Source organism: Rattus norvegicus, chromosome 3 (assembly GCF_036323735.1).
Source record: "Rattus norvegicus strain BN/NHsdMcwi chromosome 3, GRCr8, whole genome shotgun sequence".
Lineage (NCBI taxonomy): Eukaryota > Metazoa > Chordata > Mammalia > Rodentia > Muridae > Rattus > Rattus norvegicus.
Genome location: NC_086021.1, coordinates 119,878,859 through 119,893,267, shown reverse-complemented (window position 1 = coordinate 119,893,267; position 14,409 = coordinate 119,878,859). Strand labels below are relative to the sequence as shown.

General features: G+C 43.2%; 2 protein-coding genes across 13 annotated transcripts in view; one reads left to right on the top strand and one right to left on the bottom strand.

The window, feature by feature from the left end:
* The window catches only part of Ryr3 (ryanodine receptor 3), a 547,337-nt gene extending 540,198 nt beyond the window's left edge, over positions 1 to 7,139 (top strand). For all 9 annotated transcript variants that reach the window (XM_063284953.1, XM_063284952.1, XM_063284951.1 and 6 more), the window contains 6 exons: positions 723 to 857; positions 2,219 to 2,375; positions 3,104 to 3,168; positions 3,513 to 3,613; positions 5,400 to 5,451; positions 6,294 to 7,139. In XM_063284953.1, coding sequence (XP_063141023.1) covers positions 723 to 857; positions 2,219 to 2,375; positions 3,104 to 3,168; positions 3,513 to 3,613; positions 5,400 to 5,451; positions 6,294 to 6,389 — 606 coding nt within the window. In that variant the 3' untranslated portion in view covers positions 6,390 to 7,139. The remainder of the gene's footprint in view (positions 1 to 722; positions 858 to 2,218; positions 2,376 to 3,103; positions 3,169 to 3,512; positions 3,614 to 5,399; positions 5,452 to 6,293) is intronic.
* A 119-nt stretch (positions 7,140 to 7,258) lies between these two features.
* Positions 7,259 to 14,409, bottom strand: part of Aven (apoptosis and caspase activation inhibitor) — a 132,615-nt gene continuing 125,464 nt past the window's right edge. For 2 of the 4 annotated variants that reach the window (XM_006234707.5, XM_063283708.1), the window contains 5 exons: positions 12,035 to 12,105; positions 10,497 to 10,592; positions 8,445 to 8,781; positions 7,571 to 7,712; positions 7,259 to 7,496 (listed from right to left, as the gene is read on the bottom strand). In XM_006234707.5, coding sequence (XP_006234769.1) covers positions 7,597 to 7,712; positions 8,445 to 8,781; positions 10,497 to 10,592; positions 12,035 to 12,105 — 620 coding nt within the window. In that variant the 3' untranslated portion in view covers positions 7,259 to 7,496; positions 7,571 to 7,596. Of the gene's footprint in view, positions 7,713 to 8,444; positions 8,782 to 10,496; positions 10,593 to 12,034; positions 12,106 to 14,409 lie in introns of all 4 variants that reach the window. The other 2 variants (NM_001399518.1, XM_039104935.2) reach the window with 1 other exon arrangement.

The window sequence follows — 14,409 nt, the reverse complement described above, 5'->3', positions numbered from 1 at the left end:
TGTTCAAAACTACACTCCAGGAGTTAGTGTGGTGAAGCTGCCACTAGACACACTTCAGGAACTGAGTCACAACTACCTCATAAGCTAGATGTTAATCCCAGAGGATCAAGCTGAGAGGCTGTGTTGCCACAAGACCACAGAGCTGGTAGGGATGTGACTGAGCGTAGAACCCATAATTCTTTTGCTTCCCTTTGGTAAGCAGCCCCAGTTCTCCCTCCCTTCCTATGAGCTCAGTTCATGCTACTGAATTCTGACTAGGCAGGCGGCTTAATTTATAGAAGTCTATGACTTCAGGCTCTTGAGAATGTACTATGAAAGTGCTAATGGGTTGGTCTCCTCTGAGGTTTCTCTCCTTGCTTCCTGCACGGCTGTACTCTGGTTGCCATTACACGCCACTGTCCTTCTGTGAGCATGTGTGTTTTACATCATCTGGCTCCTAATCCCCTCTTCTAGCGACATAAGATTAACTACACTTACTGCCTCATTCTAACTTAACCTCTCTACACAGTCTCCAAATGGTCACATCCTGAGGTACTAGTGGTTAGGACTCCACCCATGACAGGGAGGATAGAATTCAGCCCTAAAGACTCCACGCATGAACTCTTTTCCATGGTCCTCTGTGGTCAGTCTGTTTTCTACCAGCAGTCAGAACACATCACTGTCTCCCAGAGGCCTCTCAGGGCTGAGATTTCACTCCTCTGCGTCTGTCCTCTCGCCCTCAGCTGGTTCTGACTGTTGGCCTCCTGGCTGTAGTTGTTTACCTCTATACTGTGGTGGCTTTCAACTTCTTCCGCAAGTTCTACAACAAAAGCGAAGATGATGATGAGCCGGATATGAAGTGTGATGACATGATGACGGTGAGCGCGCACCAGCCCCGGTCACACAGCTGCTTTGGACAAGAGCCATAGGGGTGGCTGGCATTTGGGCAGAACAGAGACCAGGTGTCATCCACCCAGAAGAGGGAAGCGTCCTGGGCAGCTGGAGGGATGGGAGTGTGTGTGATCACACAGTGGGAGCCAACAGGGACCAGCATGTCTCTCACTCTGGGGTGAAGATTAGACAGGTCATTGAGTGAGCACATCTAAATTTCATGGCAGAAAAAGTTTGGTTTTCATGTTTGAAAATTGGGAGCAAAGTTCCAAGGATGAGATCCTTATTTCAGTCATCTGCTGAAAACAGATACAGAAGAACATGGTATAGCAGGATGAGGGTGGGGTTGGGTGTCAGATGAATGGGACCCTGTTAGAGCCTAGTGGGAGGACAGGCACAGCTGGGGGCAACACACTGTAGATATAGCAGCCACATCTTCTAGGGATAATCATGGCCTAATTTCAGGGAAAGACATGCTAGGTATAGGTCTGTGAGCAAGTCTCTATGAACAGGTAATGCTTATTGGCTAAGATTCCCCTTATGCTGTCTTGGGACAAGGACCCTCACAGGACAGCAATGCCATTCATTCATCAGATCACCAGTGTAACTGGCAGCTGGTGTCAGGCTGCTTCTTGCTTTGCATTTGCCCTTTCTCTGAGCCCAAGCCCTCTGGTGAGGCAAAAGCATAAGGGTGCCTGATTGAATGAAGCAGTGTTCAGATAGCAGAGACACATGTGCCAAAATCTATCACAGGTTCAGTGTGTTGAATGTTCTTTATCCAAAGCTCTTGGGACCAGAAGTGCTTCCAATTGGGGTGGCGGTGGTATCTGTATATATTCTGTCTTAAGAGTAGGACTGAAATTTTCCATGGTGTATTTAGAATGCTTACATTTTGACCATGATTCATTACAGTCAGGTGTTGAATTTTTCATGAGAGGTGTCGTGACAGCATTTGACCAGTTTTATGTTTAAAAAGTTCTGATTTCAGGTTAGGGATGTTCAACCCATACTGAAGATTCTATGGAATTCCTTGGTAAATACACTTGAATAAAGGAGAAGTAAAAAGAGCCTGAAAACCAGGCTGGCACTCTGGAAATTCAACAAGGGAAAGCTGAGAGATGGCATATGCCATACTCCTCGGGCCTTAACCCCCTTCTGTATTATATGCATTTCAATTCAAAGCAGGTTTTCAAAGTGTAAGACTCTTTCCATCCTGGTAGATGGCAAGCTGGGTGCAGTGGATAGCAGAGTTCAGTGTTGTCATGGTTAGATCTGTAGTGCACAAAATGAAGATTCTCCCAGAGAGCCATGCAACTGTCACCTGACCTGCAACTGCCATCTTCCCCAGTGCTACCTCTTCCACATGTATGTGGGCGTAAGAGCAGGTGGCGGCATTGGTGACGAAATTGAAGATCCCGCTGGTGACCCTTATGAAATGTATCGCATCGTCTTTGATATTACCTTCTTCTTCTTTGTCATTGTCATCTTGCTGGCCATCATTCAAGGTATGGTTGTCAATTAGAGCACATAGGAGCTGGATTGAATAAATCTAGTTTATTTTGCTTTTCTATATCCATCAGGTGATTGTTTCATAAGGAAGAAGTTTTTTTCTAACTCATCTAACCCGCCAATTTAGCAACTCACAGAGCATTTGTTGTCTGTGATGCCTTGTATGTACAGAGCCAAAGAGCCACCCAGACACTTCCAAGAAACTTGAGAGCATGCACAGAATGCTCCTCACTTTAAATTATGTCTTTATTCCTTCCTAGATGTTCCCCGTGGCTTGCCCTACCCTCCTCTTTGTTCTCTCAGGCAGTGAGGTAGGGAAGCAGAAGAGAAAGGAGGTGCAAAACTATGATATGTCTCATTGCCTTTTAGAGCAGAGAGAAAGGTGCTGATATTTTAGTCAACAGCTTACTAGGACCTGAAGAAGGAAAGATGATGAGTTTAGTTTGAGTCACACTGAGATGAGGTACTGATGTATAAGGGTTGAGAGCTCAGAAGCAGGAGGAAAGCATTATGGGCATGGAGCCTCTTGCAGTGACGTCATGTGCTGACGGAACCGGTTAGCACTTTCCTGAAAGCAAAGCTATTTCTCCCTTTAATTTTTGCTTTAAATGGTTATCACAGCTTGACAACTGACTGTTTTGACAATCAGAATGACCTCTGCCATTTCTCCCCTAAGATCATGGTGCAGATGAAGGTATTCTGTCCTTTGTATTTAAACTTTCAGGTCTTATTATTGATGCTTTTGGAGAGCTGAGGGACCAGCAGGAACAAGTACGGGAAGACATGGAGGTACTGATCTACTTATTTCAACCCTAAGTGGGTTTCTCAAACTATAACTAGGACTCTTAACTAGGATTGTCCCTAAGCAAAACTACTAAAAGGTTTGCTTCCCGTGCCTGTCTCTCACTTCCTCCCCACCAATCTACCAGCCCTGGGCACTAAGGCCTTGTGTACTGCACCCTCCCAGCCTGCTCCTCTATCGTATAACTGGAGGGAGGGAACACTGTCTTCAGCTAGGCAAGTGGAGTAAATGCCTAATAGCCCAAAGCAGTAAGTAGGAAAGTTTTCCATGTCCTCAGTTCAACTGTCAGCATTTTCCTTATGTGTACTCATGCCTTTTTTTTTTTAAATAGACTAAATGCTTCATCTGTGGCATTGGCAATGACTACTTTGACACGACCCCTCATGGTTTTGAAACGCATACATTGCAAGAGCACAACTTAGCCAATTATCTGTAAGTATTTTGGGTTAAAGATGTCATCTTTAGGGCAAAAACAAAAACTCTATCACGAAGTTCAATCTGTTCATATTATTTCTCCCTTTCTGTTTGGAAGAGGTAGATATAACCAGGAAAGAACCTGCAGGTGCCTGTATGAGCCACTGTTCTCTTATGCACTGCACTGGGAACAACTGTCAACTGAGCCATGCCTAAATCCCGTTCCTCTCAATAGCTTGTATTTCCAGCAATTTCTTTCTAAATCCTCAAGAATGTCTACTTTTACCACCAACTACTGACAGACTCATCACCTCTACCTTTCTCCTTTCTGTCCTCTGTGAATGCCCTTACTAAAAGGCCTTTCCCCACCCCAGCACAACATCGGGTAATATCAAGAAAGGGCAGTCAGATCCACACTGATGAACTGTGTGGTCAGTTTTTGGACATTGTCTGCTCTGCAGGAAGGTGAGATATTCTGAGGAAAGGTTTTAATATTAGCACTGTCTGGCCACTAACAAGCAAATAATAAATACTTCACTTTCCTAGGGCAAAGCATTCATTCAAGTTATTTGAGCCTATACAGTTCCACTTATGGGGTAATTAATTATATAACCTGATCATTAAAATTCAGAAAGTATGATCAATGGGATGAATATTCTGCTCTCTGACCTTTCTCTTCCAGCATTTTGTTGAAGTAAGTCTCTTTAGGACAAAATAGGCTGACCCCTGGGAAAGGTGTTGGTTTGTTTGTTTTTAAATAAATAACACTCTTTCCCTAGCATCATGAGCATTTGTCACAGTCATTTCTCATTAAAAGGGCTTTCAGTCGAGAACTCAAGAAGTTCAACTCAAGAAGTTGAGCCCACAAGCCCTATGGCAGGCAGCACCAGGGAGTGACAGACAAGGAGATGTTAGTCATCTGGGTTAGGATTGCCTTCCATGATACCTTGCAGCACTCCATGTGGTCATCTGCCAGTTAAATGCCAGGAGAAGAACCATGTTTCCCTGACTTGTATCCTCAGTGTGGTGGAAATAAAGTCTCCATCTTGGTAGAGGGAAGGAAGAAACTGTTGCAGTTATGAGCTGTTTCTGTGTGCCAGGACCTTAGATAAAGATACAGCACTTGAGTTTCGAGAACTCAAAGTTTGGGGCTCCGGCTCTGCCAGCATGCACTATCCTCTCTCAACTTCCTCTTCTTTATTTACCAGTATAACATTTCCCTTTCCTAAGGCATGAGATTGGTTCTCCTAGAAACCATCGTAGAAGTCATAGAATATGAATTGAGAGTGCAGCTCCCTGGTACACTCCTGTGCCACAGACAAACTCAAATCTTTGATACAGATAATTTAGTGCAAATGAAAATACACTGTCCTTTCCCAGTTTTCCTCAATGAAAAATAAAGTGAAATTTCTGCAAGCAGTGTGACCTCAAAGTAGATAGTCCACATTTTTCCTCATTCTTGACGCGTGATTTCAAACCTAGCTTAATGAAAATTTTATGGTAAAGGATTGGGTGCGTGCAGGTGTGTGTGTGTGTGTGTGTGTGTGTGTGTGTGTGTGTGTGTGTGTGTGTGTGTGTGTGAAGATAGCTTGCAAGTAGCCTTGGGAGTTATGAAGCCCCCCCCAGCCCCCACCATATTCCTGGATTTCCTGGAACTTGTTCTGTAGACCAGGCTAGCCTCAAATCCAGAGGTTCACTTGCCTTTGCCTCCTAAGTGCTAGGATTAAACATGAGCCCCTCCATGCCACACTAATTTTTTTTTAAAGCCTCTACTATTTCCCTATTTGTTCTTTTTCTTTTTCAGATTCTTCCTTATGTATTTGATTAACAAGGATGAAACAGAACACACGGGTCAGGTGAGAGACTGCTTTTACTACGGACTAAGTAGGTTTGTGTTGTCCTCCTTTACTAAGTCTTGAAACTGAATAGTACACTCCCGGATAGCTGAAGCTTTTTATCTCACTAAGAAGTGAGAGTTCTGTGGTGATGTCAGTCTCTTCCCCGAGTCCTCTGATAATCCTGCTCAACAAACACTGACATTTCAAGCCACTGTGCTTACTGCTTTTCTGTACAATAGCTGGAGGTGGGAGGACAGTAGAGAGAAAAAATGACAACGACAAATGGAGTGGGAGGCTGGAACAAGAGCAGGAGATTCAGAGTAAGACGGTGGGAGAGACAGCATAAGAAAGAGCGGCCTTGTATGTGGGCGACAACAGGAATGTGGAGGTGTGGAGGGAGGATGACTGAGGAGCTGTGCCACAGAATTCTGTGATTAACTATGAAGAGAAAGGTGGAGAAGACAGGAAGAAAAGCCTAGTTATTCAAAATCCAAACATCAATGGACAGGAAAACTTCATAACTCAAACACTTGGGTTCTAGCCCAGGCCTCAGGTAGCATGAAATGTCCCCTCAACCCGAATTCTTTAGTCCTCCAGTTACAACTGGCACAGGATCAAATATGATAGAAGGGGCACAGGGTAGGTTTACTCCTTCCCTTCAATCACAATGGGAAGACTGTGATTTCTTGCTCACAAAACCAAGTGGGCTGGGGACAGTTGAGCCTGCAGTGAGAACAGGCCCATGTGGCCTTGAATCAATTCCCATCAGTCTTCCTATAGGAAGTCACACAGAGCAAAAGCCAACTGGGCTTAGTTTTTGTGGTTTCAATACAAAGTACCATTTGCTTACACTGTTTCAGGAATCCTATGTGTGGAAGATGTACCAGGAAAGGTGTTGGGACTTCTTCCCAGCTGGAGACTGCTTCCGTAAGCAATATGAAGATCAGCTCGGGTAAACCTGGGCTCACAACAAGCTACGATTCTGGACAGTCACCTTCTAATGCAACAGAATCCTTTCTTTACACTTAACAGCAACAAGTATATTTGGTAATTGATTTGGCTTTTGTGCCCAATGGACACGCAAAGGATGGCAAAGTGCCAAGGACTCCACCTGATTGCTAACACAGCTCTTGGTTCTAAAAACGGCTAGTTCGCTGGGATGGTTCAGAGAAATGTGAAGTCTTGAACACCTGAACGTCATGCAAGAGGACCCTACCAGGGATTGATGGGCAGAACTACACAAATTCATGTTCAACTCATGTTAACTGAGATCTAATTTTTCCATGGTACTTGCTAGTGACTGTATCCAGAATCAGCTTGAAAAGCTTTAAGCAGCTAAAGAAATAGAAAACAAACACTTTGTCGAAACTGAAATATCGATTAAGTGCCTTAAAATCTCTTTAGATATAGCTATGCAAGTTTTTTATGTTTGTGTTTCAGAAAGACATCTCCATTAAACAGCTCTGCTGCTCTTCTGTCTTACTTTATGAAACTGCACTTGGAGGTTACTCACCTAATTTCTTCAGTAACAGCTTGTCAACTGCTGTTATTTGAAGAAAGGCACTGTACTGAACTTTCAGAAAAATCTCAATCTTATACCAAACTCGAGTGATGCTTTATGGTCCAATGTAAGTAGTGGAGCTGCCATGTTTTAGGTCAATCTCCAATAAAATGAAGTGCCCACTGCAATAAAGTAACACATGCCAGTTCTTGGTTTGATCTCTTGTCATGTGCCACTCTCCAGGCATTCTACAGGGACCTGACTGCTGGAGTCAGGGACATGAGACACGTAGCCCATGGGCTTCATGAAGAAAGGAAGAGTCCATACATCAGAGGGTGTTTATTTTGACCAACTGCATGCCTTGTGGCTTCAGTATATTCCCTTAAATACCACCTGCTATGCTGAAAGGTTGACAGGAAGGAGGTTCAAAGTGTAGCTGTGATATCCCCTGTCCACAGTGAAGTCTGTAGATGACTAAGCCAGGTAACGACAGAAGTGAAGCCCCAAACACGCCTCAGCCATGCATTCAGATGCCATCAAACACTGAGGTAGGTGTTGGCTGCTGTAAGCATAACAGGACATGTTAGCACGGGGGATCTGGTAAATTAGCCCACCCTCACGCAGACAGCAACCAACATTTGCTTCAAGCACTCTTCCCCCTTTCAGGAAATCATGCTGTCCAGCCAGTCTTCCAGCTCTTCCTCGGTGACAGTTTTCGATGTGCTTGGCTGCCCAGGTTCCACAGTTTTGTCTCTGGTCACAGATGGTTTTTCAGGAGCTATGGAGACAGAAGCAACATTAGCCACTTCACATCAGTTCTCACGTTGAGGTTAGCTAAGGCTTCTTTGGGGTATGTTCGAGGACATTTACAGCACAAATTATTTTCTAATAACAAGCAAGAAATTCTCATTATTGTTAGCCCCTAAGATACAATCAATAGTATCTAAACAAAATAAGCAAAGATTCAGGTTTGCTCTTCTATTTACTCTGAAGATAAATTTCACTACTCACTAGTTCTGTGGAGTTTGTTTTAATACAAGGCCAACAGCATAGCTCAGTGTCCTTTTCTGTTTCAGGCAATCCTGAAACATCACAATGACTCTTGAGGACTGTACATTGATATGAAAGTTATCTTAGGCCCCATCACATCAGAAGGGCTACCAGCTCAAAATATTCACAAGTTATAAAACATTCTTTTGCTTTAAAAAACAAACCCAAATACTAAGAGGTGAGAAGAGTTAGTGTCTTAGCCTGTTCAATCGATTAAAAGGTCTTCTACAGAAAGGCTTTTACAACAGTTCAATTTGCAGCTCTAACTTTAATACTGTAAACAGGCTGGTAGCCACTTTGGAAGCCTGGGATATTGAGTAAGAGAAACTGTCAGAAAGGTCAGCTCAGGGGAAGCTCTGATTTGCCATGGGAAGAGATACCTGCCACACGGCTGGATCAATGTCAGACACAGGAGGGTATGTTTTGAGAAGACGCGTGGGAAATGAAATGAAGGCCATACCTATTTCCTCCTGGGCTATCTGCCCATCTCTTTCTGGCTCCTGGTCCTGAGATGTCTGGTCTGGAGAGAGACTGTCTTCCTCTTTCACAGGTGCATCTAAATGTAGCAACATATCCAGTTCTTCTTCCAGATGGTCTGCCGCTGACTGTGGTGGGGAAGATGCTTTCTGCGAACCTTCTGAAGGGCTCTGTCTTAAACTGTCTCTGCCCAGAGACCTGGGACACCCACCAGCAGCAGACCTGAGCTGGGAGAGGGGCCCCCTTAACTGCATGCCCAGCTCCTTGCCATCATCGTTTCTCCTTGGTTTCGCCTGTGGAAGTTCTAAAGGAACTGCGGTCTGAAAAGGGAAGCATGACATCAGAGTTTAATAGAGTCCTTGTGTTGGCTTAAGCACAGAAAGCTAAGCCATATAACCCTGTAGGTAGGAATCTCAGTTCTGAGAGCTCATGTAGGACCTTCTGTTGGAGCTCAACTCCAGCACTCACCCTGATCCACCCAGGGCAAATGAGGAGACTGTGGAAACATCACAGGGATGTGCCTCTTCGCTCTACTCCCCTCTGTTATGTACTAACTAGCTCAGAGGTGAAGTAAAAAGCCTACATTTTCCCATCCTTAGCCTGAAAGCTATACTGTACCACAAAAGTCTATTCGAATTGGTACTTAAGCCTGTAACAAAGAATGACCACTTATCTGTAAAAGTTATTACGACAAAATTAGCCAAGTAGAGGTTCACTGTGCTTGGATGCAGGGACATGCAGGGGCAAGATCATCTGCCAAGATTTTGGTTACATTTATAGAAAATTCAAAATCTGGTAAAACTACAGTAATAAAGCCAGGGTAATAGCAGTCTTGGGGAGCGCATGGGAATTCATTGCATGTGTGATGGCCTCTAAGGAACTGGAAATATTCTGACTTGCCATAGATGCCAACCCCATGGTTATACATACTCATCTGTACATTCTTCACTATCTATGCTATGCTTCCAAGACTTCACATATGATGATGACAAGGTCTCAGTTATAAGGCTGAGAAACTCTCTTGGGGATAGGCCACAGGGCTGTCAGGGACCCAGAATAAAGTTCAGTGTGTGCTACAGCAACTGGCCCCTGCTATTACTTGAAGACTCACATTGCTAGTGACTCCTCAAAGCTCTCTCGGAAATTCACTTCAGCGTGGCCTTACAAACATGAACTTGACCACTGTCTAGCACTGTGGTTGAATAGAGTAAAGTCAGGGTGTCGTCCTCTATGCTAATCCTATAGTCACTTCACCGATCTGTGAAAATCTGGAAGTTTTATTGGTTTTCCTTATTTTTAACTTCCCAGGTGATACTCAGGATATCACCTGGACCCAAATGACAGCTTCCTTGAGGCAGCTTCCCTACTCTGACTTTGCAATGGAGCACACACAGACACAGACATGAATACACATGCCAACACTACAGCCTGCTTTCTAGTCCACCAGCACAGTGTTTAATGTGATTATCCTCACTGATGCCGATCTGCCTGGGTCGTCATCTGTCACTGCAGGTCACATTCTTATACCTCAGACCTCAGTTTACCCACTGTTTCCTTAGGAAATCCAGTCCTAGCCATACCATGAAACATCAGGCTCCTCACTACAAGCTCTCATGAGACACCATAATTCACATTATCATTTCCATGCAGCTGTATCATTACTTCACAATGGATTCATATTAATCCTTTCCAGTAGATTGAGCTCAGGGAAGGAAAAACCACACTTATCTACTTGCCACTTGTCCCTAGTGCCAACTCAGCCTGACACCTGGAGATTCTGTGTCAATAGCCAGACTTCATAGACTTTTGCATTCAAATCTATTACATTTGACCACATATATCATGTATCATATATATAAAACATAACACAATAACCTCAAACAACTGTTTTCCTTTAAACTTTACAAGATGACACCTCAATCTAAGGCCTCAGTTCATGATGAGAAAAGCTCAGGGCTTAGATACCCTGCAAGTTATATTCTTCCCTCTGGTCCTTCCTTTGCCCCAACCCAGGCAGCAGGAAGACTCTACTTACCTGGATCAACTCTGAAGCAACATTAAGACGGACTGCAAGAGGCAGCTGCTGAAGGGCTCGAACCAGTGACTCACTGTCCACGTAGAGCGCTGAATTCTAGAGGGTTTTTTAAAAAGAGAGATGATAAAATAATTGTAAAAAGCCATTCACTGGAGTTACTTTTGTCTGGGAGTCCAATCATGAGTCAATGAGTTTTAATGTCTCTCTACCAAACAGGGAGCCCACAGTTCACTCTCTGAACAGTTAAGACAGTGATCACCAGCACATTGAACGGACACTCTAACCTTCAAACTGGGAGAAAACTAGCATTTGTATGACATCCGAACAGAAACATCCCCTAAACTCATGACTGTCCCATCCTAGGCAGAAGAAAGAAGAGCTGATTATGTAGTAACATGGAGTTACCAGGTGTCCCAAAGAAGCTGGTGGGTAAGCTCTGCTTCTCTTCCAATCAGAAAACAGCAACTTGCTCTCTCCAGCAGCTGCACTAAGTATGATGGTAGCACAAAAAACTGCACCCATTAATCATTAACAATATAGTTGTCTAAACATGATTCAAATAATGACAATACCAACGCCAATGTAGATAGGGGATATCTCAAAAGTCCCACCCCCTAGATGAAGAGCTACCATCACTCAATGGCTGCTGTGAGAGGAAGAATCATTCTTTTCCAGAGAGACAACCCCCTGGCAGGTTATCTGATCCCACATGCTTAGCCCTAAATATATACACATAGAAGCAACACAAAATGGACTCAGTGGTGTGTGTGTGTGTGTGTGTGTGTGTGTGTGTGTGTGTACACAAAACAGTAACATTAAAAGGTCATAATTTGAAAAGGGATGAAGGTAAAGGAGGAGTTGGAGGAATAGAAAAATAATAGATATATAGTATTCATGTATAAAGTTCTCATATCAACTTCTGGGGCATGTACACACACACACACACACACACACACACACACATAAGTGGGGGGTGCACTTTCATCCCACCATAAATGAATGTGAGAAAAACCAAGGTCAGACTGGAAAATAGTGAAATCCTCTCTTACAGATCCTCAGGGTAGGTAAGGAGTGGGAATTCAGCACCTAATCCATTCCTCACTCACTCACAAACACAGCCTTTGTGGTTTAAGGACTGGCTGAAGGCCTTCTAGGATACCTGTTTTTATTCTGTATTACTAAGAGAAAGGCAATAGAGGGAGGTACAAGGTTAATGGGGGGTGTGTGTAAAAAGAAGCAGAAGAAAAAAGAAGAACAAATAGCAAAGTAATCTATTGTGTTAAAACCATTAACTTCCTCCTGAAGTTGTGAGCAGTTCAATATGTGACACATTCACAGATGCCAAATAAACTCGAGCTTGAAGGACCTTATCAGTTAGTTCCCTGTACACTTTCTCTCCAGGGCAGGTAGCCAAGAATAACACACAAGTGGATTACAGTTATTTCCACAGATAATGACTTCATCTCTACAACAACGAAGAGGTGCAGGGCCTTGGCCTTGAGAAGAGCTAACCTACATTCAAGACACACTTATCTTACCTGTTTTGAACATGAAGTTTCACCATCCCATTCTTTCTCCTCAGCAAATCGGAACTGTGAAAAGGAGTCCCCTAGAAAGAGGGGGAAAAATATATATATATTTGCTATTTGTTTTATATATAATATATATAACTGATATCTATACACACATATAACACATATTTACACACACATACACACATATGTATGTAATTTTATAAAGAAAATAGCCAGTCTTTCTAATTTCCCATTTTAGAGCACACATGACATTCTGAGTAGCTCACCTCCCCAAATACAGTGATGCCATCCACAAGTCCTGGATCTAGTGCACACACCTCGGTACTGGACTATGCTGTTGACACCTATATTTATTTCATTGATGTCCACTCAATAAGCCACCATCGCACACACTAAGGATCAGGCGGGTGTGGCCATTTACCCGCATTTCGTCTACTTCCGTCTCTTCTGCTCAGTGTATTCAAAGAAGCTCATATTTCTATTTGGGAGGCCAACAAGGCAGAGCAGGGAAGAAGAGACTGAAGGAGCATCTCTGGACTGACTTGCAGTGTAACAGACGATCTCTTGGATAGGTTATAAACCCTATTATCACTCTAACCCTAACCTAGTCTGAATGCAGACACAAAGCAAACTCAAAGACTGTGCGTTAGACCACTGTGCAAACCACAGTGTACTTCTCTGAGCTCTTGAGGTAAGCCAGCAAAGATGATGCATGATGGCGCCATAAGCAGGCATGGAAAATGATCGTGGGCAGCAAGCTCTATGCTCTGCCACAAGGCCTGCTTTGTGCATGAACACACCCCGAAGAATTTGCATTAACAATGCATTTACACACGAAGAATTCTCTCCCTAGCTTTCACAGGGAGCTAAACTTTGGCCTCACTTCATCTACTTTCTATCTCCCTGGGCAATCTGTTTTGTATTTTTGTGTATATACATCAAAGCTCTCTCATCTTCTCACCCTGAAGACCTATGTGCCTCTTTCTCTCTACTTCCTACCTAGAATTTAAGCTCAGCACAGACTCACTTCTTCCCTGTGTGTTATCTGCCAAGTGATGTAACCATAGAATTTATTCTTTTATTTCATTTAAGAGAACTGGGGGAAAGAAATGCAAAAAGGAAGAGATAGACACCAGCAAAATGTAGGACACCTCTACATTCACCAGCCCAAAGTGCACAATGACATATTGTAAAATCAAATGCAAGAGAAGGACAAAGGCAAGGAAAATCAATACTTTTCATTGTTGGCAAACCAATTTGATACTTCAAAATTCTGAAAATGAAGTTTGACTGCCCCTGTATGTGTGCATCTACTGTGATTCTCCATGCTTGCCACGTAAATGCCTATACAACATCATTTTTACCCACATTGCTTTTTATCTGAAGGAATGCACCTGAAGAGTTAGAATACAGGGAAGAGTTATAAGCTAAAACAAATCTACCCAGAGGAAAAGTGAAAGTCTTAAAATACCTTCATTACTAAAGAACACAAGAATGCAATTGTTTTACAAAGTTGGGGGCAGGGAAAGCAAAACAGAAGAGTAGGAAAGAACCAACTTTCTATTCTTTGGACAGTGAAGGGGTTTTGTACTTACTAGGCAAATCCTATACCACAAGGCTATATCCATAGCCTCATTATTTTTTTTCTTAAAGAAGTATTCCCATCAACCATCAACCAGTCTTATAAAGGTAGTGTATATACCTTTAATCCCAACACTTGGGACACAGAAGCAAGCAGGACTCTGAGTTCCAGACCAACCTGGTCTACAGAGGAAATCCTAGGCCAGCCACGGATCCACCATGAAATCCAGTCTCAAAAGAGGGGGGGGGGGAGGAGGAGGAGGAGGAAGAGGAAGAAGAGGAGGAGGAGGAAGAGGAGGAGGAGGAGGAGGAGGAGGAGGAGGAGGAGGAGGAGGAGGAGGAGGAGGAGGAGGAGAAAAAATTACTGTGTAGACTGACCAAGATGGCTTCAAACTCAGAGCTCCACCTGCCTTGGTCTCCCAGGTGCCAGGATTAAAAGCATGCACCACCACATCTGTCCTAAATATGCCTTTTCAAAGGATGAGGAATTTGTCTTCTTGATTTAAATGAATAAAATAGAGAGCTACTCTTAAAATAGGAAAATGCCAAAGCAATCCAGGTGTGTGGACATTCAGACATCAGAAGAACATGATTTTCTGTGGAAAATCAGTCTTTATTAGGGGTAAAGCAGCATCCCAATTCTGATACTCAAAACATATTTTGCATGGATCAAAGATGTAAAGATTTGGGACAAGCAGACAACAACAAGGCTGAACTTTTTATTATTCAGAAGCTAAAGGGATATTTAAATTAAATTCCATGAAAAATAACATATAAAAATTATTTTAAGTCTTCTG